A 26703-nucleotide genomic window follows, 5' to 3' on the forward strand; every position below is an offset into this window, starting at 1 on the left:
CGACTCTATATCGTTCCATTAAATATATTTATCTCCTTCTCCTTCGACGGAAATGAGAGGTGTTATAAGTTTAACTTGTCTGTGAGTGTATCCGTATGTGTTAGCGTAGCTCCCACGGCTGAAACTATTTTCCATTCGTTTTTTTGGGTCAATGATTACCCCCGTGCTTAGCTTAATTTTATTTCAAAATCGGCTCAGCAGTTCAAAATGTATGTGTTAAATTTCAGGGGTTTTAGCGTTGGTTAGGTTATTGTAAGCTATAGAAACCCCCCAGGGTCCGACTGCGTCCGTAATAACACGGCGACAACATTCAACAAGTCGTCTCACAGTGAATTGTAGACATTGTTTCTTGGCGTTTCGCTATATTGAGGGCGTGAGCGTTTAATTTGGGTGCCGGGTAAGTTTCATTTGAGAATGGGCCTCAAATTTTTGCCACTATTACTGTAGGTATGGTTTGAAAATAACATAGTATTTTTATATATACTATAATATAAATATATAAACACTGACACCTTGTACTAATGTACTCTACTGTTATGGTATGGTATTTTTATTTTTTTTATTTTTTATCTTCACTACATTCTACACTCTCTTCCACCTTCCTGAAAGGCTACCACGGGGCGCATTTAAGACGTGACATAAGTTCTCCGTCGCGCTCGCTCTTGAGGCTGTGCGATGTGAGTGAATACGATGCAAAACTTTTGTCACGTCTTAATTGCGTGCGAGCCCTTCTGAGCCACTACCGCCACCTATCGGCCATCAAAGTTTACTAAAACAGTCTATTAGAAAATAGTGGTTGTAATAACAAGAGTATTGATTCTGCGGAGTGTTTTGTGAAGGCGCTCTGTAATCGTCTTTGATTGTTCGACTTGAGGATAGCAAAGAGTTCTTGTTAGAGAAATCGCCAGCTTTTATCCTTATGGCGCAAGGGATAAGAGCTAAGTGAAATTGTGAACAAATACAATTATATTTTTTTTGTGTTGCTATGCAATGCTTGCAATAAGGATCAGTAGGTATGTGCCCCATGCTAGGTATGCAGGTATTTTTCTGACACTGTACAGCACCAATTATTTACATATTAATAAGTAACACATTATTCACATAATAATTAATAATAGACAATGTATTTTTTGTTATTATGTATTTTCTAGATAGAGATAAACAAATAGGATATCCTGCAGTCGAATGGCTGTGAAAGGCGAGAAGAGGCGGTGAGCTTACTCTAAAAAGACTCTACTCCACAATTCTTCTACTGACGTTCCGGGGGGGTTACTCTGGCTTGACAAAAAACAAGTAAACTAAAATTGTCATAAAATTATTCGGTAATATTATTACAATGAGCGCGCAACTTTTTCTGTAGGTACCTACAATATGAACTAGCACGAAGTTTTTCGGACCTAATCTACAAGTCTAATAGTGTCCGGCTTGCATATTACGCATTTGAGCACCATGCACCTCCTACTTACACAGGATATGTAATATACTACTTTGTGTAAAAAGTATCGGGACTGGATCAATAAAACACAAAATGTTTGTTATGCATCCAAATTTATTTTATCACCTTCAAAGTATGCTCCTTCAGAAACCATACACATACGCCAACGAATTATCCAATCTTTACCACATTTTTTTAAACGCAGAGTTGTTTTTAGGACTCATGGCGAATTTTATTTTATTTATTGATCCAGTCCCGATACTTTTTACACTGTAATACCATAATTCAAACTGAACGCTACTGCCTATGACTTGCAGGCGAATCGTTAAGATAAATCGCCCGCTCTTATAAGAGTCGTTAGCAGTGCGGATAAGAAAATGCGGTCGAGTTCCGTTCGACGCGTTTGTCAAACCATTACGAAACGATTTACTTGGAATACGAAACCTCATTCCGTTTTTAAACAAGCTATTATATTTTTGAATTCAATTAAAAATACCTAAAGTCTATTCTTTGTCTCAGATACTAAATTGATCGACAGACAGTCGATTGTCGCTCCAATAGATAGATACATCATCACTTAATCGCGGGACAATCGACTCTTGATGAATCGTTCACAATCATCAGTATGAGATAAAAAAACAGACTTTATAAGCTTTATAATGATGTTTATGTGATTGTTTGAAGTTTCTGAAAGAATATACTTTTTGCATGTTTGTTATGTCAAAATCCTCATTTCCCTGTATGGAGTCTGTATGAGATATCCGTGGGTATAGTGCCACAAACTTATCTGTTCCGGTGAGAGCTCACATAAATGTCTAATATTTCTTATTTCTATAAGATTTTAAGTTTGCTCGTATTGTTAATTCGCTCTTGCGGGTTTTAATAAACCCATCTAATCTATATCAATGTTTAATTTATTAGTAAATAATGAGATATGGACCAATTTAGTTAACTGTCACCGGAACAGATAAGTTTGTGGCACTGTACGTCAAAGCCCGAGTCCGCGTTGTTCTATTGTCAAAGGTAAAGGGATCGCCTCTTCTGTCGACCAGGCGTTCTCGAGCTCGCGTTCTTCTGAATTACGCTTATAATAATTATATTCTGTGCGGTAACCTTTAAACGATTTTGAACAACTCGATATCATGACACATTATATCAACCTTTATAAATAGGTATATCAATTCCCAACATAAGTAAATTAACCTAATCCCCAATCTTAATTAAGGAATTTTCCACTCACGTCCTTTGTAGACAGAAATTCTCGCCTCCCGTCGTTTACTCCGGTCGTTTGCTAAACATTGTTTTCTCTAAGGAAAATGTATTCTTTCTGCCAAGATAGAAAGGTAATAATCCAGAAAATAAGCAATACACTTCAAACGGACGAAGCCCCACTTAAGAAGAGGCGTAAAGCGAGTAATCAAGTTGATATGAAAGAAATGTTGAGCTTAATAAAAAAATCTTTGAAACTTTTATAAACACAAAAATACATGGTTCGTAAATATACTAATGGAGAATTTGAGCCACTTTTAAGTTTAAGACTGGTAGGGTTATTGTAACAAATAATTCGTTTTGGACAGTTATTTCCTGTACAAATAATATATTCTTTTATTGCACAATATACAGAAGTAATTATGTACAATCAGGTGAACTTAATGCTAAAAGCATTTTCTACCAGTCAACCTGCAGGAGGTACAGGGAGCAAATATATCGCTATTAGTGGATGATTTCCTAACACACCACGATATTTCCGATTCCGCAAAACATAATTTATTATTCAGTTACGTTATATTTTCTTATTATGGCTATTTCTTCAGCATTATCTCACATTTTCTGGATTTTTATATAATAAGTTGTGTAACGAATGCGTAAAGTTTATATATATGTATATCAGTAAATGAATTCCACTCACAAAACTAAAAATAAAAAAGTTTTTTCAAAAATTTAAATTTAAAAAAATCTTATCGTTTTAGGTTGGTAAACAGTAATATTGTACGATATAGTTTATAGTTAGTCTTCTTTGTACATAGTTCATAGAAATAACCAGATAGAATAGTTAGCCTGATCACACACGTGAAGGTTCTGGAACATTCCATAGTTTTCCTGAAGTTTCCATAATGTTCTAGACTATATGCATAGAATAGAATTTTCGATAATAGTCCAGAAGGTTCTAGAACAATGGTCAGGGAATGTTCCACTTATAGTTGTTCGATGTTTTGTTTATGTTTGTACCTACTTTGGTAATAATAATAATAAATAGTGTGACCTCGGGTATCTCTGGAACTATCGGGAAGATCGCTCGCCGGACTATATAAAGAGACGGGTCCGGCGAATAATATAGTCAGTTTAATAGTAACAGCGAAACAGTAAACAACATACAGTCCACTAGTAACAGCCTACAGTGAAGATCTCCAGAGACACTCGAAGTTAACAGTGAACAGCAATACCGGTGTTTTCTTTGGGAGAATCTGCAGGCTAACAGCTACCTCAACAGTGGCATTTCCTCATCTTCTTCAAGAACCAACAGGTGCACCCGCCACTTCCTTCGAACCGTACAGTTATAGTTTCGTGAAACGGTCGAAGTGATCCGCACAAATATTCTGATGCACTGTTAAAATATGTACTTCAATATTGCAGACGAGACGGCGTCATTAAGGTACACTCACGAGCAATGAAAAGGTTCCTCTGAGTAAAACACCAATTTACTCATACACGGAAAAGGCTTGCTTAATGAAGCCTTCTGCAACATTGAAGTACATTTAACAGAGCATCAGGATATTACCAACTAAAAACCGGCCAAGTGCGAGTCGGGCTCGCGCACAAAGGGTTCCGTAGCTTAAATCAACCTATCTCAAAAACTATAAGAGATACTTTGATCAAACCAAAAATCGTTGAAAGAGTTAATTAGCATGCATCACCTCTATTTTTTTTAGAATTTTATACCCCGTAGTTATAAAAATAGAGGGGGGGGGACATACTTTTTACGACTTTGAGAGCTGATATCTCAAAAACCGTTCACTTTAAGAAAAATGTTTTTTAGAAAACTTTATATCATTTTAAAAGACCTTTCCATTGATACCCCACACGGGTATGAAAAAAATTTCGAAAAAAAAAATTTCATCCCTCAGTTACATGTATGGGGGGCCCCACCCCCAATTCTTTTTGTTACTATTTAGTGTCATATTTTTGTAGCGGTTTATACAACACATATTCCCATCAAATTTCATCACTGTAGTACTTATAGTTTCAGAGTAAATCGGCTGTGACAGACGGACAGACGGACATGACGAAACTATAAGGGTTCCGTTTTTGCCATTTTGGCTACGAAACCCTAAAAACGGTATTGTTTCGTTCAAATTTTAAATAAAATCTTTGAAAAAATTTGGTCTGTTAGGTGTCGGAATTTTGTGAGTGGAACTTTTTCATTGCTCGTGAGTGTATTATATCAATTTCAGTATCACTTAGTATTTCTTGGGTAAGTATAAATAAAACATCATTTTTAATAGGTAACAATTTAATTTTTATTAAAGTTGAAAATCAATACAAAATTCAATTAACACGCACGGTCAAGTGAGTAAATAGTTGATATTATACAAGTGATTGCTTTACAATGGTGAACGCAAAATAATGATTATTTTCATGAAATTAAATGAGGATGTTAAAATTAAATATAAAATTCGACGCTACAGTGAGTGCCAATAACAGAGAAAATTATTTTATAATCCCATACAATTTTAGGACTGACTAATTTATACAGGGAACTTAAAAATTGACGTTTTTTTATTGTATACAGGTTTTGGCACGTATCAGTGACTAGAAAGTACTTTAACATAGATAATAATATTAGTTCCTTAAAGCCTAAATATTTTTACTCAAACCTAAGCAAGATATTCAAACATTCGTTAAAAACCGTTTTTTTTGTAATGTAATCCAAACTACAAGTAAAATAAATAAATGTGTGCCTATTTCACAATGATTGGGTAAAATGTCATAATAAATGTTGAATAAAAATCATATTATAAGTAGGTACATAACTTCCATCCAGATACATGAAACAGTCAATATCTTATCGAAAGAGTTGTTCAGAATGACGAGTGGTGTGACCTCATACACCTACTTTGCATATTTTGACAATAATTTGTATTTTTATTATACAAAAAACCGCTATGGATTTATAATGAACGACAAAATACCTGTAAATCCGATATTAATCTCAAAACAAATGGGATAGGGAGAAAAATAAGTAATTTTGCAAAGCAAAGAAGAACAAACGTAGAGAAAGGCAATAAAGATTATTTTTATTTATTGTGCTCCGTTTTTTATCACCATATAATTTGTCATTTCTAGGTGACAGCTCACACTTATATTATAACTCTCAATTTGTTTGCATTTTCGGGATAGGTATTTATTTGTGGTAAAAAGAAATGAATTACTGAAAATATTATCTCATTCTTTGTGTTTTTAATTGTTCAAGTTTACCAATTATGAGGTTTTAATATTCACCATTCGATAATTGAGTGGATAACACAAAGGTGGATGACGACCGAATGGCGTAGTGGTTAGTGACCCTGACTACTGAGCCGATGGCCCGGGTTCGATTCCCGGCTGGGGCAGATATTTGTTTAAACACAGATATTTGTTCTCGGGTCTTGGATGTGCCCGTAAAATGGCAATAGACCCGCCCCCTATTACATTGGGACTAACATAACACTCTGGGGAAAAGTGGGTGCAGCAATGCACCTCTGCCTACCCCGCAAGGGAGTACATTAGTACAAGGCGTGAGTGCGTGTTTTTTTTTTAACACAAAATTAAAATATACTTATTTAAATGCTTTTAAACTGAGTGATTATTTTGACTAGCTAACCCACATTATAATATATGTATGTTACTTATAGTTACAAATGTTTAAATTTATGATTCCTGATGAAAATGGAGTGCGATGTGTTATGATGTTTAATTTGTGTATGTTTTTGTATATAGGTACTTCTGATTTTATAGTTAAATGCTTCGATTTTTTATTAATTTAGACTTTTGTGATTTATTATGAAGTAGATACTATTGTTCTTATTTTTACTGGATGGACTGCTGCAGACATCTGTAAAATAAAAATAAATAATGTTAGAATGTGGATTATTTACTGCTATCCTACCAAATGCGCTCGAAATAGTACCAAGTACGTTCTACATTAAAATATAAATATAAAAATTTAGCCTTTAACATCGTGCCCTGTATATCTAAAAGCGAGCTTAGCGAGTCGGTGACAAATACTGGTAGTAAATACTAGTGGTAATAAGTCGAAAAATACAGATTTTTCTGGTCACTTCCAATATAGCTGGCCTATCAGCCCTCCAATCACAGCGCCGTATTTAAGGCGAACCACGATATAAGTAGTGACATTTATCTACAACTATAACGAACCCGTGAAGTGGCAGCACATCAAGAAACTAACCTCAAAACACCTGTACCCTATGGTTCTCGCGGTCACAGACGATAATGTTCCCATTAGACATGACGGCGATGCCCTCCAGCCCCTTGAACTCCGCGTCGCTGCTGCCCCAGGAGCCGAAGGCTCGTAGGAAGGCGCCATCAGGGTGGAAGATCTGGATCCGGTTGTTGCCGGAATCAGCCACCACGATGTAGCCTTGGTCGTCGACGGCTACACCCCTGTGGAGAGAAAAAAAGGTTCGTGTTAAATTGTTTGCTGGTTTCTTATTCTGGGGTCAAAAGGCCGAAGGGTGACACCCTTGTGAGGAAAGAAAGGATTATTTGGTTACGATTGTTTAAATGATTAGATTGTTTAGTTGCCAGCATCACAATTAAGACTTATAGGCTTAGGTAATAAAGGTAACTGTAGGAGCAGCTTGAAACAAATAAAAATAGAATGAGAGCCGTTATGCAACAGCGCATAGTTTATTGTAAAGAAGAGTGACCCCACTATACTTACGTGTATGAGTATAAAGTGTACCTACATTCATCTTCATCTATAAAGTAAAACTTCATAGGCGTAGATGAAAGACCAATGAATTATGTATGGTACTTATACTATAAGAAAATATATGCATAAACAGTTTTATTAGTTCAAGGCTTGTAAACATCACGGTCGTAAGAAAATAAATAAAGTTTTCATGTAGGTATGTTGATTATTTTCAGAACAAGGTTAGTATTTTGGGGCAGTCATTTCGTAAAATTATAGTTAACACAAATTGGTGTTTGTCTAGGTACGTTACTGGATCACCAACATGGAATAGTTAAGTAATTTTAGTTTGTTTGGTTAATAAGTTTTTATTACAATATGTAGATTTACTTATACGTTTTTATTATAGGTATGTATCTTGTATACCAAGTACCTACAACCGCTATCAAAGCCGCTCGAAGTAAAAAAAAAAAAACAAATTGAAACAAATATTTACGCGTTTATACGAGAATAGAGACCCTCTTCACGTTTTTACACAACAACGTAACAATTTCTAATTATCACAAAATTTAAGGACCATGTCAGTGGGATTACTCTAGCTTAACAAAAAACGGATAAACGAGAGCTATTAGGCAATCGGTATATGTGTGATACCACGATATAGAGTCTTATTTATAAATCGCACGAACGATATATTCTATTCTATTCTTTTCTGAGAGGAGGCGAAGTTCCTGTACGTGGCTCTCCCGAGTGGAACCTTTGTACATATCCCCTTGATTTCAACTCAGCCAGCCTAGCTCCCGAGTAAACTGGAGCAACAGCCTGGGTGTTGCAGTAGCTGAGTAAGGCGCTCTTTTGGTCCAAGAATGATCTAAAACTTTTTTTTCCTAAGCTAGAGTGAGTTTCCAGACTCGAACCCTGAATATAAATTAAACAGGATGTTACATCTCCGTGTAATTTGCAAAAATGTAAAAATCCCAGCAATATAGGCCCCACCCCTGTAACATTAGGAATGATATAAAACTCCAGCTGCTTTATTACGTAACTTACATGCGACAAGGAATAGGCGTAAAATATTCACTGTGAATATAATTTTTCTAATATTTTTTTTCAGTAAAATATCGGTACTGTTTATTGGTTATTCAGGTGATACGAGTATGAAGGCAGAAAAGTGGAATATATAATTAGATCAGAAATAAATAATAATAAAAATAGTTTTAAAAAATATTAAATTTTGTATTATTAAAGTCTTGAAAAGTATACCCAAGCAGAAAATCAATTTTGCAACTTTTACAGGAAATCTGTGAAAAAATTATGAGCACGACGTCTTTATCAAAGTCGTATCCTTTACAAAGTTGGAAAAAACCCAATTCAAAGATCCGAAACCCACTGTCCTACTTCTGTTTGCAAATACGAAAGCCATGTGCTCTCAATGGCCTATAAACTGAGGTTCGCATCCAAAAGTTACGAGCGATGCCTGCCCGGAGTTTGCCAACCTGTTGTTTATGTATTTATGTTTTATCAGAGATGATAGCGGCAACATTTTGCAAACATAAATTCTGGGGTTTCCACAGCGTATTAGGTGCGTAGTGAGATATAAGCTTTTGCTTGTTGACACGTTTACATGGACCTCTCGTAGTAAAATTGTGAGGCTGCATAATTCTACGAATGCGAATATTGTAGAGTAGTTGAGAACATCCGACTTTTCAGTTGAAGCAATGAAATTGAGCTCTTATGAACCTGGAATTAAGATCTTTACGCAGTCCAAAGAATTACGTTTCATGAGTCCATTACTATACGATGGCGATCAAGACAAGAGAGGATTGCCGGAAATGAGGCTGCCGGCCAACTGCCCAGTGGAACCTCTTTCAAACAGGAAACGCCTTTATAATGACGTGTCGAAAAAAATTGTGAGCAAAATTGACGATTTATAATCTCAATGTTATTCTAGTAATGGCATGCGTAGAATCGTGCGGATTTAGATGAGCTGTAGAAATCCGTTCAGAAACCAATGTGGGACAAAAATCTACCACGGATTATGTTAGTTCGTTATTCTTCAATGGAGAAATCAGGTATATAGCTTTGTTGAATCGAAAATTTGGTAAAATGAGATTCAAGTGGCTATACGTTTTTTTACTGAACCCTAATCCCTATCCCACATACATAAAACTCAGATCCCACCAAAATCGTATGCTAATAATTCAGTGGGATCTGCCCACTGAATTATTAGCATACGATTTTGAGGGTCAATTCTGTTACATAAATGAATAAACAGTAACGTAGACGTTTTATCTTTCCGAAGCGAATGGGAAAGCTCAGAGTAAACCTTCGATCCAGTTAATTGCATGTTGAGGAAATATACGAACATTTTGAATGGACCTTGTTGGAACAAGGTCTTGCGTTATGGTCCTCGTGTACTGAACGTCCCGGTTTTGAATCTCGGAAGCTATTTTATTTACTGACAGAATTTTTGGTGATTAGAGAGTACCTACTTATTTTGTGTTCCACTACTGCATGCTGCGTATTTATACAAGTGTAACTTAACGGTTAACTGATATTTAAAACCTCCCACGAGGGTTTTGATAAGTTTACCGTGACTGTGGTATCTTAGTTCCGAAACAGCTAAACCGAATTTCAATTTTTATTTTTGAGTCATAGGTAATGTTACCCCAATCGTTTTTAGCTATATTTTATTAAGCTTATCTATAGCTTCAAGCCGATCGAACCGAACTTGCCCACGAACGTACACGAAGTATTGACACAAGAAACAATTTTTTTACTAATATCTGTTTTATCTGAGATTACAAACAGACTTTAGTCGTGATCATAATAATATGTATGTACTGACCTCGGGAACTTAAACTGCCCTTCCTCCGACCCCTCCTCGCCGAAGCTCGACAGCACGCGTCCGTTCACGTCGAACACCTGCACGCGGTGGTTGTTGGAGTCCGACACGAGCACGCGGTTGGTGTTGGACACGGCGATGTAGTGCGGGTGCTCGAGCTGCCCGAGCTTCGAGCCGAACGAACCGAACTTGCCCACGAACGTGCCGTCGGATTGGAACACCTGTGGGTGACGTGTTGGTTAGATATTACTCGTATGAGGTTGGACTTGAATTTTTTTACTCTTAATAGGCCATGACAATTAAATTTTTCATCAAATGTTTTTGTCCTTAGCCCAATGGAATGATGTGGGATCCATAATAATTTTGCCCAATTAAAGGTTAATTTACAATAATAGGCAATTGTTGGGATTCGAATTTGTAGCCAATTCCTAAGCATTTAGAGCGGCGGTTAATAGTGTGCAGCGGCAGCGTGCCACAAAAAAGAACTCTTGGTGGCCAGGCAATGTATCATTTAAAAAAAAACTTAACAATATTTATATGTGAATTTTCTATCAAAAGTTGTAGAACAGGAGTTTTTCAGAATGACGCCCAACGAGTGACCCCCTTTCGGCTTACTACACCCTTTTTGCAACACAGTGGTACGCTAGCTACACTGCTTCCTGCATCTGTTGCTATCTCACCTGAACTCTATGGTTTTCCTTGTCGCACACGTAGATGAAGCCGAGCGCGTCCGTGGTGATGCCCCACGGGTAGTTGAACTTGCCGTCGCCCGTGCCCTGGCTGCCGAACGCGCGCAGGAAGCGCCCGGCCGGGTCGAACACCTGGGCAGAGAGGGAAGTCAGTAGGTGTAACTTTATCATAATCAAAATCATTTAACACAGGTAAACAAGAAATAAACAGTAGGTAGTAGTGGAATAGATACTAGTCTCGGCACGCCAGTCAGAGAGCTGAGAGGAGCGTGGAGAGCCTCGAACCCGAGACAAAACATCCTTAATTCATTAATGATTTATTTCTGTTACGACCATACTTAGGTTTGTTGTTCGAAAGCTTTTTTCATGACCAGCATCTGTTATTATGGGGCTAGTCTGTTAGTTTAAACTCGTTAAAACAGATGACAAGTCTTAAACAATACACATTTTTTAACGATAAATGCTGGAAACTCCAAAAAATTATAATATGTATATTATGTAAGCATGTACAATACCTACTAACTATTAAAAAAAAAAAAAAAAAAAAAAAAAAAACACGCACTCACGCCTTGTACTAATGTACTCCCTTGCGGGGTAGGCAGAGGTGCATTGCTGCACCCACTTTTCGCCAGAGTGTTGTTTTAGTCCCAATGTAATAGGGGGCGGGCCTATTGCCATTTTACGGGCACATCCAAGACCCGAGAACAAATATCTGTGTTTAAACAAATATCTGCCCCAGCCGGGAATCGAACCCGGGACCATCGGCTCAGTAGTCAGGTCACTAACCACTACGCCATTCGGTCGTCTGTCAACTAACTATTATATAATGAGATATAATATATAGGTAGTTTCTGATATTTTAGTTGTTTCATTTATTAAATAAAGCGTAGAAGAGTTGTGTAAAAAAGAGAATACTGTGGTTTTATTTTCCAGGTAAGGATAGTTTCCTGTATAAGTAATACCTATTATAATAACATTCGTTCCTGGAAAAAACTATATTTTAGCTGTTTACACTTTTTGATTCTGCGAAATTAATCAGAAAGTGTTGTAAAAAAGGTACATATCTATATTTAATGTTTTCTCCGTTTTTACTAAAATTAAAGTCTGCCAGCCATCCCAAGTAACAGATGTTCACACTTTCACACATTCTAATAATAACAGCCGAATTTCCGGGTAAATCCGAATCCTTTGAACTTTTACAGCTGATCTAACTGGCGCAGAGTTCAGCACATATTCTATAAGTACACTCGTTTACTTCTATACTCTTCAGGGTGTTGCAAATTTGGTATGACAATCTTATAACTCTTACGAACCTGAATTACACGAATGTGCGCTTGAATTTTTGGTTTTTTAATAAATAATAGGTAATGCTAATGCGACAAACTTTTTTTTATAAATTGTCATTCATAGGTATTTGAATGTAACGTGAGTTTTGACTATTAAGAAGCGTATTTTTTGCGAATTTTTATAAGTCCTAGAACAAAAAATGTACAGATTGTGACCACCTTCAGTGATTTACTCCTTTCGGCTTCCTGTACCACTTTTGCTGCAACACCCTGTATATGTGTCTATTTGATATGCTCCTTAAGCGTATCCTTACTAAAGCGTTTGATGTCAGGATTTACAAACTGAAGCTATGAGAAGCGGAGTTATACGAATTGGATCAGTACCTACATGTTTGATACTGAGATAGCTTTTCTGCACGTAGGTATGTTGATATATTATGTACCCTGACCGATTTCAGTTTATAAAGTTACACGTTTTCCTAGAACTACCAGGCAGAGGCTAGCATATTGTCGAAGTGATATACGATATTGCTGGACTTTGTGACTGAGACGAACTTAGCAAGTTATCTAATAAGAACACAATAGGTATAGCTATCTACAATTAAAGTCATGTAAGTGTGACTGCGAAAACAGTGTGTGGGTACAATGTGGCAGAAATACTGCAGTAGAAAGAAGATGGGACGCCTAGATGGAGTGACAACTTGCGAAAGGTGGCTGGTGGCTTATGATTGGATGCGGAAAGCTACAGATCGCATCCAGTGGCGTGCTTTGGGAGAGGCCTACGTCCAGCAGTGGACTGTTATATGCTGATGATGATTGTAGAATTGATACTCCTTGTATATAATGTATATGTTTATTTACTCTTCAATCATATAAGTACAGTTTACAGGTATGTACAGTTTCAGTACTTAGGCATACTCTTACATAGGTACGTCGGGAGGTGTTGCCTCCGTGGCGGCTACCGTACGACTGAGAGCCGGTCGCCTCTGCGCTGGCCTTTTATAGGGAAAGGTTGGTTTGCCGCCACGTGCACACTGACCGATAGTTTCACTACTTATACTTGTTATTTGGTCATGTCAGCTGATACATGACACTATCAGCTGTCATGACACTTTACATACATAGCTTATATATATACTATAGCTTATATACACTACATCTCTTCCTTTTTCAATAAAAAAATACATAGCTGATAAATTACTAATTATCTCATAATTGTATCGCTTAATATTATATTTATTAGTTTTGATATTTTTAATAGATTTTGAATCAACTTTAATCAATAGTTTTCTTATGCTACCAAAATATAATTTACAGTTTATATTTTCCTTCTATTACAATATACATGCTTATTTATCTTATTATCATAATCAACAATTCTAACTATAAATTTTGTTTATTCATTCATTGCTTTCTTCTTCATCTACTTCTTCATTAATGGTATCGTTTTCATCTCTATTCACACTCTTCCACTGTCCCTCTACCTTTTTCAAATGTACTACATTCCTTCGGTATTGCTGACCTGTTAAGTCATTACGTATTTCAACATCACCGGTATTACTCTTTGCCCTAGTTACAGTGTGAGAAGCTGGGGAAAAATTAGGTGTTAGTTTGTTTTCTTTTACCAGGGTTTTAACATACACCTTATCACCTTCCGCCAATGTGTGTTCTGTCGCTTTCCTTTTATGGTCACTGTAGATTCTGCCAAGTTCTTTTTGCTTTTTATCCTTATCTCTAACTTCCGAGTCGTCTATACTTTGCTTGTTTGCTATGTCAGCCACGCAAGGTATTTTGTCTCTAAATTGTCTTCTGTAAAAGAGTTCAGATGGTGTCTTACCCGTTGTTGTGTTCGGTGTACTGTTGTACATCATTAAGTAGTTAAAAAGTTCTTCCTTCCAATTTCTCCGCTCAAGTTGGCTTATTTTGATTCTTTTCAAAATGCTCCGGTTTTGTCGCTCCACTTCTCCATTTTGCTGGGGCCAGTATGGTATGGTGCTGTAAAGGGTGATACCACATTCCTGAAGGTAAGTCTTAAATTCTTCACTAGTGAATTGCTTTCCGTTATCTGCGGTAATGCTTCTAGGAAACCCTAACCTAGAAAACATCTCTTTCAGCATTTTGATTATTTCAGCTGAAGTGATGTTCCTTGAAGTTTTGACCTCCTTGTAGCGACTGTAGTAATCAATCACCACAAAAATGTATTCTCCGGATGGTAAGGGGCCCATTAAGTCCATGGCTATGTCAACCCATGGTTCTACAGGTAGTTCTCGTCTCTTCATTGGATTTGGTGGGTTGGGAGCTGATACTAAAGTACACCCTTTGCAATGCTTTACTAATTGTTCAGCTTCTTTATCCATTTTAGGCCACCAAACTTTCGTTCGTAATCGATTTTTCATGGCCACAATACCCGGATGTCCTTCATGCGCAGCTTCCAATACTCGCTGACGGAGTTTTGTTGGGATAACGATCTTATTACCTCTCAATAATACATTATCTTGGAAACAAAGTTCGGTTTCAAATATTTTGAAACTGCTCACAGAAGGATCCCAACTTTGTTGATATAAACCTTGTTTCACTTTTGTTATCTCGTCATCTTTCTCAGAGAATCTCTCGATATCCTGAAGTGGTACTGCTACAGGTCTTGCATATTCGACAATCTGATTTACATGATTAGTAATGTCGAACTTTTCTTTCTTGCTACCGACACATAACCTGGATAAGGGATCTGCAATGTTACTTTTCCCTGGTTTGTATATTATTTTATATTTATACGACTGAAGTCGCAAAACCCATCTTTCGATGCGAGCACACGGTTTGGAGTGTTTGCCAAATATGACTTCTAGAGGTTTGTGATCGCTTACTAGCTCAAACTCCTTGCCATACAAATATATGTTGAAATGTTCAACTGCCCACACCAATGCTAATGCTTCTTTCTCAGTCTGACAATATCGTTTCTCACAATCACTCAAACTTTTATTTCCGTAGGCTACGATTCTGCTTCCACTAGAGTCAGTTTGAATGAGGACTGCTCCGAGACCCACTGGACTTGCATCGGCAATTACTTGGGTTTTATCGGCTGGGTCATAGTATCCCAAGGTCTTTATTTTGCTCAGGCACGACTTCAGTTCGTTAAAAGCCTTGTTCTGTTCTTCGGTCCATATATTGGTAATATTGGCATTTTTACCTAGTTTTAACCGCAGAAGTTTCCTTAGGGGTTCTGTAAATGTTGCTAAATTTGCAATCCACTTTCCCACAAAGTTAACAAGTCCCAAGAAGCTCTGTAACTCTTCTAAAGTAGAAGGTGCCCTGAATTCTTGTATTGACGTCACGTATTTGGCCAAGGGTTTTACACCATTTGGAGAGAGCGTGTGTCCAAGGAATTGAATTGACTTTATCTTGTAGAGACATTTCTTCTGGTTTAGTAAGACACCATTGTCGTCCAGGACTTTCAGAGTCTGTTGAAGTCTTTTATCGTGTTCTATGTCATCAGATCCGAAAATAACAATATCATCTATGAAGTTTACTGTTCCTTCACACCCAGCTAGTATCCGTTCTAAAGTCTTTTGGAATATCTCTGGTGCACAAGAAATTCCGAACATGAGCCGTTTGTATCTGAACAGTCCTTTGCTGGTAATGAATGTCGTAATATAACGCGAATCTGGATGTATCTCAAGTTGATGAAAAGCATCCTTTATATCAAGTCGAGAAAAGAGTTTCGCTTTCCTGAAATTTGGCAGAAGCTGATCCATTGTTGGTAAAGGATGGTTTTCTCGATCGATTGCAGTATTTGCGCGTCGCATGTCGATGCAGATTCGAACTTCGCCGTTCTCTTTGAGAACCGGTACCATAGGTGAAACCCACTTGGATGGTTCTTCAACTTTTTCTATGATCTCTGCTTGTACGAGATGGTTTAATTTGTCATTTATCTTATGTTCTAAGGGTATAGGAACCCTCCTATAAGGTTGGACAACTGGCTTGACAGTCGTATCGATTGGAATCTCAATGAGCACGTTTTTAAATTTTGGAAACGGTATAGCTGTTTCAGCTGTGTGTAGCACATCCTGCACTTTTAATCCAATATGCAATACTCCAAGTGCCATTGCTGTGACTTTTCCAAGAAGATCTTTGGTGCCATCTTTGATCACGAAGAATGTAGCTACTTCATTTTTATCATGAATCCTGATCGTTGTTTTGAATGACCCAAGGACGAGCAGTGGTTGGTTACTGCCGTATGCCAGAAATACCTTGTCTGGTGACTTCACTTGGTCATGCACGTTGATTTTCTGGCTTTTCAGTTGATTCCAGGTTTTGTCCGTAATGAGATTGCACTTACTTCCCGAATCGATCAATAGGTTTGCTTCTATTCCCCCTAGAATGCATTTAATGTTTGTGTCGTCATCCAAGTGGAACACATAATCAATTTCTTCGTTATTTGATTCCGAATGACGGGCTTTTTTTGCAGGCACGTTCAATTTGTGAGAATCTGGGTTACTGCGCTTGAAAAGTTTTCCTGACAAGCAACACTTCGCGTAGTGGCCCTTTTTTCCGCATTTATTACATTTCACTCCTATGGCTGGACATGACTTTCCAAGGTGATCGTTCCCACATCGAATGCATCTCCTTTTGTCATTGCTCCTCCCAGAAGCAGAATGGTTGAAGGTACTTTTCCTTGCATGGATTTTGTTAATTATTACCTCGGAATTCTTGTTGCCAAATTCATCCAGTTGACGAGAGACGCTTTCAAGAGTGTTGGCGTCATGGATAATGGAATCAAGTGTGACACTATCACCGGCTTGCAGTATTTTCTTTCTCAACTCAACCGACGCACATTTTTCGGTGATTTGGTCGATTAGGCTTTCATCCTTGTTAGCAAACTTGCATCGGTCGGCTTGCTTGCGCAATCTGATGAGAAATTTTTCGAACTTTTCACCTCCTTCTTGTTTCATCAGTCTGAAAACATGCCTTTCGTAGACCCTACTTTGTTTGGGGGCGAAATATTCATCTAGTTTGCTTACGGCAATCTGGTAGATATCGGTGTTTGGGTCTTCGTTGCTCTCTACATGGGCGCCAGGTACGTTGTAATATATCTCTTGTAAAGAGAGACCACCCATGTGTAGTAGCGTAGCTCGTTTCTTCTCTGGTTTATCGATATTGGCTGCCTCCAAATAGATATTTAACCCACGCTTCCATTTCTCCCATTTTAGGCCTACGCCAGAGGGATCACCATCACAATCAAAGTTGTCCAATGGTGGTAGATTGGACATCTTGAATCTAAAATTAAATATATATCAATAATGTAGGTCAATATATCAATGCAACAGATTCTATGGTTATTTTATTCATAGGTTATGCACGTGTTATATCCGAAGAAAAGGTTTATATATATATAGGACATCCATGATATTTGGACCTTCCATTCAATCATTTGCTATATTTAGGACAACCATTACATGTGGTCCTTCCTGTAACTTGGATGACCATAACATGTGGTCCTTCCATTAACTAGGACGACCATAACGTTTGGTCCTTCCATTTCTTCAGATAACCATAACGTTTAGTCCTTCCATTAACTAGGACGACTATAACATTTGGTACTTCCATTAATTTGGATAACCATAATGTTTAGTCCTTCCTTTAAGCAGGACGACCATAAAGTTTGGAACTTCCATTAACCAGGATATCCAATAACGATTGATCCTTCCCTTCTGTTTATAAGTTATATTAGCTGTTACCGAAAATAACACGCGCATATTCCTTATATGGATTATTAAACTCAACATAATGCATATGAAACATACATTCTGTTATGTACCACATGTATTTTTTTTTTGTATATAGGATAAAATCGATCATATTTATTAGTTTTATAGATAATATACCATAGATATGCTATATAAAGTATATAACCCTTATATACATATCATGTATTTGCCCATATGCATTATGACGCTTATATACTATTTTTTATATAAATTATATGCATTGTTATTTACTATATACCGTATATATGCTTGTATATAGTGATAAAACACACAAGTATTTCTATACTCTTATATACGTTTATATATATATATATTTATATATATACATATATATATAAATATAGGAGTGAGATAGTATGAGTGAGCGAGTAAGATGATAGGAAATGGTAGATGGCGCCACTGGCGATTCATATTATAACCTTGTTGTCATGTTGTGTGCACTCGCAAGAGACTCGCTAGTTATTAATTAAAATAAACGTGTAAAACCAGTAATCTGCGTCTAATTTCCCCACAATTTGGGGGCTCGACCGCGATTGATCTAAAGACGAACGATTCCTGAAGATTCAAGACGATTTCACGAAGATTTCAAGACGACAAGACGGAAGACGCACGTGGATACGTGGGTGAAAATTTTCGTAGTTACTGGTTTTCGGTGTGTTAAGACGTACAAATTACGACGCGAGTGAATTAACACAACAAAATCATGCCGAAAGGACGTCGCGTGAATGCAAGTGCTTCTTTTGACGAGACTGTGGTGGCTGAAACACGGCCCGTGATGCAGGTTGGATTTGGGGACGACTTAGTTCCTAAGTTCAGTGGCCAAGACAAAATCTACGCTGTCTCGAGGTGGATTCAAGACGTGGAGGACAATGCTGAGATACTGCAGTGGACTCCGTTGCAACAACTTATTGTCGCGAGAAGATCGTTGGTGGGCACCGCGGCGCTATGGCTGAAATCAGAGCGGCCTTTCAAGACGTGGGACGAGATGAAACAAGCGTTAGCCAAAGAATTTCCGGATTCCATAGATCAAAAAACACTACACGAAACCATGGCCAGCCGTAAGAAACATGAAGACGAGAGCTGCCTCGATTACCTTCTCGTCATGAAGGAGTTGGGCAAACGCGGCAGGATGGCGGACTACGTGGCCATAAAATACATCATAGAAGGCATACAAGACGCAGAATGCAATAAGATTATGTTGTATGGGGCGACCACGTACCCCGAACTCAAAGAAAAGTTACGTATATACGAGGTGGTAAAAGAAAAACTTAAGATAGAAGATGCTACCAGAAGACCTAGGGAACCTATGACGCATGCAAGACTGCCCAGACTGCCTGCGCTGAGATGCTACAACTGTGGAGAGAGAAACCATCACTCTAGAGAATGCCCGCATCAACATCTTGGGCTAAAATGTTTTAAGTGTAATGGTTTTGGGCATATCGCGACGAGTTGCAATGTCCAGCCACGCCAGCCAGAGGGGGCGTCGCAATCGGCACAAACTTCAACAAGCGGAAACTACGGCGGCCAATCAGATGCAAGAACTAGCCGTCCAAACTTCCGGGGACAACAGTCATTCCGGCAGGTTGGCAACAATGGCGGCGGAGAGACGCGACAACTTCAAGGTGGACCAAGACGGACGATGTTCGCAGCGGAAAATCAAGATGCGACGACAGAGGGCAGCACCTACGCAAACATGGCGGATACGAGGAGCAATGGCGTGCCGATCGATATGTCAATCGATGACATTGACAGACGTTTGACAACTGACAGCAATGAGGTTATGTTGAACGTAAACAAAGATGTTTCAAACACGACGAAGGAAATATGGTTGAAAAAACCCGAAAAAGACGTGAAGATTATGGAAAATATGGCAAGCGCACTGATCGACACGGGCAGCGAAGTTAATTTAATGTCGGAAACGTTCTACAACACAATCGGATGTCCCAAATGTGATGAAGAAATACTTGCGTTGTCGGGACTTGGACAAATGAAAGTGCATTCTATGGGAAAGTTGACGGTTCCAGTGATTATTGATGGACACGAATATCACAAAGTTTCATTTCATGTCGTTTCTAAAGACTCTATGCCGTATAAGTTAATAATAGGACAAGACTTTTTACAAAATGTGACAATGTTAATGAATGAAGGGAACATAATGTTATTGCCGTCGAGTGAGGATTGGTTGCGCAATATTTCATGTTTTGTTTCAGATAGCATTTATGATATAGGTTGTGAGGCTAGCCCAGCCATCCAACAACAGGTGCAGGGTTTGGTAGAAGGCTACCAACCAATGAAGACGAAGGATGCTCCCATTCAACTGCGTATTATACTGAAGGACGACATACCTGTGGCTCAGCGACCAAGACGGCTGGCCATCAGTGAACAAGAAGAAGTTGAAAGGCAGATTGAACAGTGGCTCAAAGATGGAATAATTCAGGTGAGTTGGTCAGAATATGCTAGTCCATTAGTGTTAACTCGGAAGAAGGATGGTACTACTCGGATTTGTATAGATTACAGATTAATCAACAAGAAGATGGTTAAGGACGAGTACCCATTGCCGATCATTGAGGACCACATTGATCAGTTAGCATCAGCGAAGGTATACAGTACGTTGGACTTAAAAAATGGTTATTTTCATCTACCTGTACATGAGGATTCAGTAAAGTTTACTGCCTTTGTTACACACAATGGCCAGTTTGAGTTTTTGAAAGCACCATTTGGTTTAGCCGTTTGTCCCAAAGTTTTCACAAGATTTATAACGATAATCTATCGTGAGCTGATTGCCAAAAAGATTGTATTAATATTCATCGACGATTTATTAATTCCAGCTCAAACTGAAAGACAGGCCGTAGAGCGGCTGCAAGAAGTACTGCAAGTAGCATCACAGTATGGACTGGAGATGAACTGGAAGAAGTCACAGTTGGTTGTCAAAAGAGTGGAGTATTTAGGCCACATTATTGAGAATGGCCAGGTGAAACCATCGCCAGACAAGACAGAGGCTGTTCGTAGATTTCCTGAACCAAAGACGATTAAACAGCTGCAGAGTTTTGTTGGTCTAACATCTTACTTCCGTAAGTTTATCCAAAATTATTCTTTGATTGCAAAACCTCTGACTGATTTAATGAAGAAGGACTGTAACTTTAACTTTAACCAAGAACAGAAAGAGTCATTTGAACAATTGAAGGAGAAGCTTACTAGCACGCCAGTGCTGCAGATTTATGACTCTAAGTTAGAAACAGAGCTGCATACAGATGCATCTAGTGTGGCATATGCTGCTATATTGATGCAGAGGAGCAATGAAGATGGTTGTTTGCATCCTGTGTATTACATGAGCCGTAAGACCACAGACGCTGAAAGTAGATATTCAAGTTATGAACTTGAGGCACTAGCCATCATAGAGGCAATAAAGAAGTTTCGAAAATACTTATTTGGGATTAAATTCAAAATAGTAACTGATTGTAAAGCTTTTCAGATGACGCTCATGAAGAGAGATATGTCTACATCCACAAGAGTGGCCAGATGGATAATGCTCCTTCAGGAGTACAACTTCACGGTGGAGCACAGAAAGGGATCCCAAATGCGACATGCAGATGCGCTGAGCAGAAACCACTATGTAGCAATGATAACATCTGATTTTCAAGAGAAACTGAAGCAAGCCCAACTGAGAGATGTTGCTTTAAAGGCGGTAATGGAGATTTTGAAAGAGAGACCGTATGAAGACTATTGGCTTGAAAATGGGCTATTGTTTAAGGGTCCCGAGAAGCATCTGGTGGTACCTAAATGCATGGAGATGGAGCTGATACGTCAAGCTCATGAAAATGGTCATTTTGGCAAGAAGAAAACAATTGAGTTACTGAAAAAAGATTATTATGTCAAGAATTTGGATAGAAAAGTGGAGGAATACATTCAGACTTGCATACCATGCTTGTTGGCTAGCCGGAAGACTGGTAAGCAGGAAGGTTTCTTATCACCAATCGATAAGGGTGAGCTGCCACTAGACACATTGCATATCGACCACATCGGACCAATGACAGAGACCAAGAAACAGTATAATTATATTTTAACGATGATTGATGCATTCACCAAGTATACATGGATATTTCCTACGAAGAGCACAACAAGCAAAGAAGCGATAGATAAATTGAAGATTCATCAACAGCTGTTCGGAAACCCAAGATGTCTGGTGACAGATAGAGGCACGGCCTTCACAAGCAAAGACTTTGAAGAATACTGTGAGGAGGAGAAGATACAGCATATCACAATTACCACAGGAATCCCTAGAGGTAACGGTCAAGTGGAGAGGATCCACCGAGTAATTATCTCAGTGTTGACGAAGATGTGTATCCAGCAGCCGGATATTTGGTACAGACATGTAAGTCGCCTACAGCAAGCTTTGAACAGTACTTACCAAAGAAGTGTTGATTCTTCACCATATGAGCTACTGATTGGTACGAAGATGCGATTAAAGGAAGATACCGAAATATTAAATTTAATTCAACAAGAAACAAGAGACATCTTTATGAGTAACCGGGATGAACTGAGAGTTAAAGCTAAAGAACAGATTTTGAAAATTCAACAAGAAAACAAAAAGAACTATGATAAGAAGAGAAAGGAAAGCACACACTATCAGATAGGGGATTTGGTCGCTATAAAGAGGACACAGTTTGGTGTTGGCATGAAGTTGAAACCAAAGTACTTGGGTCCTTATAGAATAACCAAATCGAAAGGTCTCAACAGATATGATGTCGAAAAAGTGGATATGTCCAAGGAAGGACCTAAAAAGACTTCAAGTGCTGCTGATTTCATGAAGAAATGGCCTGGCGGAAATATGGATAATAACACACTGTCTGAGGATGATGGCAACAGCAGTGAAGACTGAACTAGCTAAAGTAATTTTTTTTTTAACCCATTTTGTATGTTGCAGGTCCTCACGCGATGGTCATGACATTGTGTTCCATTCAAAATAAATAGGCATTGCACTAGTTAGTAAAATTATTTCCGAATAGATTTTCTACTTAAATTTCAGTTACTTACACAATGTGTCAAAATGTTATTTTCATAATACCTATAAGTACAGTTAAACTGTGTTGTTTACTTAAGATTTCATATTGTAAGCTATAAGTTGTCATACTTACCTAATTAAATCTAGAATTAAAAGTATGTACCTACATAAGGTTTTAGTTTAAAAGTTTCTAAATAATGTTGTATTGTTGTTATGTCAGATAAGAGTTTGATACTTACATAGGACTCATACAAATAAATATATACCTAACTATTAAGTTTTGAGTTGTACCTATTTTGTTTTCAGTATGAGATAATGCTGTTTTGTTGTTATATTATAAAGTTTATGATTAAGAGATAAATAAGTAAGATATACATAGGAGATAATACATGTTACCAAGTTGTTCGGTTTTGATGTAAAATAATGAGATTTTTTTTTATGTGTAACTTTAGCATTAGGGTTAGTCTAGGGTCAGACTAAATGCAGGATGGCCGAGTGTGGGAGTGAGATAGTATGAGTGAGCGAGTAAGATGATAGGAAATGGTAGATGGCGCCACTGGCGATTCATATTATAACCTTGTTGTCATGTTGTGTGCACTCGCAAGAGACTCGCTAGTTATTAATTAAAATAAACGTGTAAAACCAGTAATCTGCGTCTAATTTCCCCACATATACATACACACACATACATATATGTTTACCTAGTGTGTAGTACCAATGTAGTTTATATATTTACCCTCGTCGCCAATGTAGAATTGATACTCCTTGTATATAATGTATATGTTTATTTACTCTTCAATCATATAAGTACAGTTTACAGGTATGTACAGTTTCAGTACTTAGGCATACTCTTACATAGGTACGTCGGGAGGTGTTGCCTCCGTGGCGGCTACCGTACGACTGAGAGCCGGTCGCCTCTGCGCTGGCCTTTTATAGGGAAAGGTTGGTTTGCCGCCACGTGCACACTGACCGATAGTTTCACTACTTATACTTGTTATTTGGTCATGTCAGCTGATACATGACACTATCAGCTGTCATGACACTTTACATACATAGCTTATATATATACTATAGCTTATATACACTACAATGATGATCTGTCGGCGATGTACTGTCCGATGCTGTTGACGGCCACAATATGAACCTTATATCAAGTGTACTAAGCTCAATATTCACCTGGATACGGTGGTTGTATCTGTCGGCGATGATGTACTGTCGACTCCGGCGAGACAGTCGAACTCGCGTTTAAATATAAACATGAACCTTACAACAAGCACACTAAGCTCAATATTCACCTGAATACGGTGGTTGTATCTGTCGGCGATGATGTACTGTCCGATGCGGTTGACGGCGACTCCGGCGAGACAGTCGAACTCACCCTCGCCGCCGCCGTAGCCGCCGAATTCCTTCACGAATATACCGTTCGAATCGAACACCTGGATGGTAAAGGAAGGGATGATTAGGTGTGTGATAGGTTAAAAATGTATGAAGTACCATCGGAAAAGTCTATGATTAAAAGAAAACTGCGCGGATTTTCTAGTGCGAGCGAAAATTGTTGCTATGAACCACTGTACTTTTTAACATTTATTTAGTAAGTTCTAATCCCGGAGCAGCCACTCACGTGATCATTTAACACACTTTAGTATGGAGTTAGCATTGTTTTTTTTAATATTATTATTCTTCTCTTTTAAAGAAAAGCTTTTTTCAATTTTTAAGGAACTTCCGTTCATTGTGGCATAGCAGTGAGAGACTCCCAGTATTCTCAGAAAATATAAAGCCAGACAAAATACGAAAGAATGTCAATTCTTGTAAAAGAATAGACAGGCGTTTTAGTAACTTTAATTGACAACGTTATTAGGGTCGTTATGAGGAGCAAAGAGCGTCTACACTCTGTCTGGCGAAAATTAAAGATCAAGGTCAATATTTCACGTGCTTACTGAACACACCTGTTTGCAATAAAATTTATAAATTATGATTATTCTGAAATTAGGTACCAATCATTGGTCGGTACAGAAACGATGCTGTTCAAATAATAAATATACATATTTTATGATTTTATTTTATTTATATATATCAAACATTTACCTGCACTCTATGATTAGATGAGTCAGCCACGACCATGGCGTTGTCCGGGCCGACAGCGATGCCCCGAGGCCACGTAAAACATCCGGGTTCGCTCCCCCGACTCCCAACACTGAATTGTAAACGGCGTTTCTGCAAGTACTGGCTCCTAGGGGAGGAACCTGCTGCTGCGAAACCTGAAGCCCAAAAAAACATATTAAAGCATCGTAAAAACCAAATAGCACATACAATAAGCCCTATGTACAGCTCACACGGTCCATCCTAACCTGCTACCGCTGCTGTAGCCGCCGTAGGGGAGATGGGGGAGCCTGCCGCGTTTTTTGAATCATCGTCAGAACTGGCAAGCTCGTTGGCCGAGCGAAGAGGCAGCCCGAGAGACAGGCGGCGGGACGTGCTGGTGGAGCTAGCGCCCGTCGTGTCTCGCTCTTTGCCTCGTGACCCGTACTTGTTCTTCAGATAGCGCGCCCAAGAGCTTAGGGCCGCTCCATCTTTCTCTGTCGTTGTCGGTCGCTCCGGAGAACTCTCTCGCGACTTCAGCGCGTGTGAGGAGCGACTGCGGGCCAGCTCGGAGCCGCCGGTGCCCGACCCGTACTTGGACGCCAAGTAAGCCGAAGGAGACGCCGTCGTCGGCGACATCGGCTCGTCGTGGTCATCATCATCAGCAGCACCAAAACCCGTGTGACTGCTCTTACTTCTCGCAAGACGGTTACGCCTCTCTTTCAGTGCGAGATACCTCGATCGAGCCGTCGGGTACTTTGTGTCGTCGTCTAGTGATGAATTGGTTTCATCGTCCCGAGGCTTGCTGCCGTAAGTACTACGGTTGTTATAAGCAGAGCCGCTAGTAGTACTAGCAGTGCCGTAGCGGGAAGGCGGCTCTTCTTCTGCAGTAGACGTTGTCCGAGTCCGGTAACGGGTTTGAGAAGGTGAGTCTTTAGTTTTTGAGTCGTGAGCGTCAGTCCGGGCGTTGTTACTCCGTGCCAGTAAGGGGCCGATGTCGCTCCGGGCCATCGCCTGACTCTCGGGTTTCCTTTGCGTCGCAGGCTCCTCTTCACTCTCCTCCGACGAGTCGGTTTCTTCCTCGGAGCTGGTGTCAGAGTCCACTGCGGCCGGCTCGGCGGGCGCGGGCGTCGGCGTCGGGCGTTGCGATCCTACAAATCGACTTTGCACCCGCTGTGCTCCACCGGCTGTTCCGTTCGTAGTAGTGGGCGTAGTTCTCTCGTTGCCTGCTGAAAACAAACGAGGAGGTTTGGGTGGAAGTTCGACATTGCTATATTTGGCTTTTAGTTCTGCAATAGTAAGAATTGCACCTGTGTGTTTAACCGCCGAGCCGGAACTCTCAGTCGAAGCGCTTGATTCAGTGCTTGGAGCGCGCGCCGGGGTGCGGTGCGTCGAGGTCTCAGAGCTGGCTGAGGGTCTTCTGCCTGGTGTAGTTGTTTTTTGAGCGGGCGTAGCATTTTTACGCTGGTTTCGTTGCATAGCCGTAACAGTTTCATCATCAGATTCACCGTCACTGGAAGCCTGAGAAATATAGTGAATTTTGGAAAATCTGCAAAATATTATTACAAAGATTTGTATTTGATTAAATTTCAGTTCGTGTTCGGTGTGCATAACTTGTTAGACGTGGAGTGTATTTATGGAATGCCGTTAGTTTTATGCGTTGTACTTATGTCTGTAGATGATGTGTCTTCGTT

The 26703-nt window shown here is 39.0% G+C and overlaps 1 protein-coding gene across 5 annotated transcripts in view; it reads right to left on the minus strand.

Moving 5' to 3' along the window:
* Nucleotides 1–6490: 6490 nt before the first annotated feature.
* The window catches only part of LOC105392570 (RING finger protein nhl-1), a 71791-nt gene continuing 51578 nt past the window's right edge, over nucleotides 6491–26703 (minus strand). For 3 of the 5 annotated variants that reach the window (XM_048622408.1, XM_038115380.2, XM_038115379.2), the window contains 7 exons: nucleotides 25279–26530; nucleotides 25016–25188; nucleotides 24226–24366; nucleotides 10872–11012; nucleotides 10195–10412; nucleotides 6882–7096; nucleotides 6491–6527 (listed from right to left, as the gene is read on the minus strand). In XM_048622408.1, coding sequence (XP_048478365.1) covers nucleotides 6883–7096; nucleotides 10195–10412; nucleotides 10872–11012; nucleotides 24226–24366; nucleotides 25016–25188; nucleotides 25279–26530 — 2139 coding nt within the window. In that variant the 3' untranslated portion in view covers nucleotides 6491–6527; nucleotide 6882. The remainder of the gene's footprint in view (nucleotides 6528–6881; nucleotides 7097–10194; nucleotides 10413–10871; nucleotides 11013–24225; nucleotides 24367–25015; nucleotides 25189–25278; nucleotides 26531–26703) is intronic. The other 2 variants (XM_048622410.1, XM_048622409.1) reach the window with 2 other exon arrangements.

Source organism: Plutella xylostella, chromosome 8, assembly GCF_932276165.1.
Source record: "Plutella xylostella chromosome 8, ilPluXylo3.1, whole genome shotgun sequence".
NCBI lineage: Eukaryota > Metazoa > Arthropoda > Insecta > Lepidoptera > Plutellidae > Plutella > Plutella xylostella.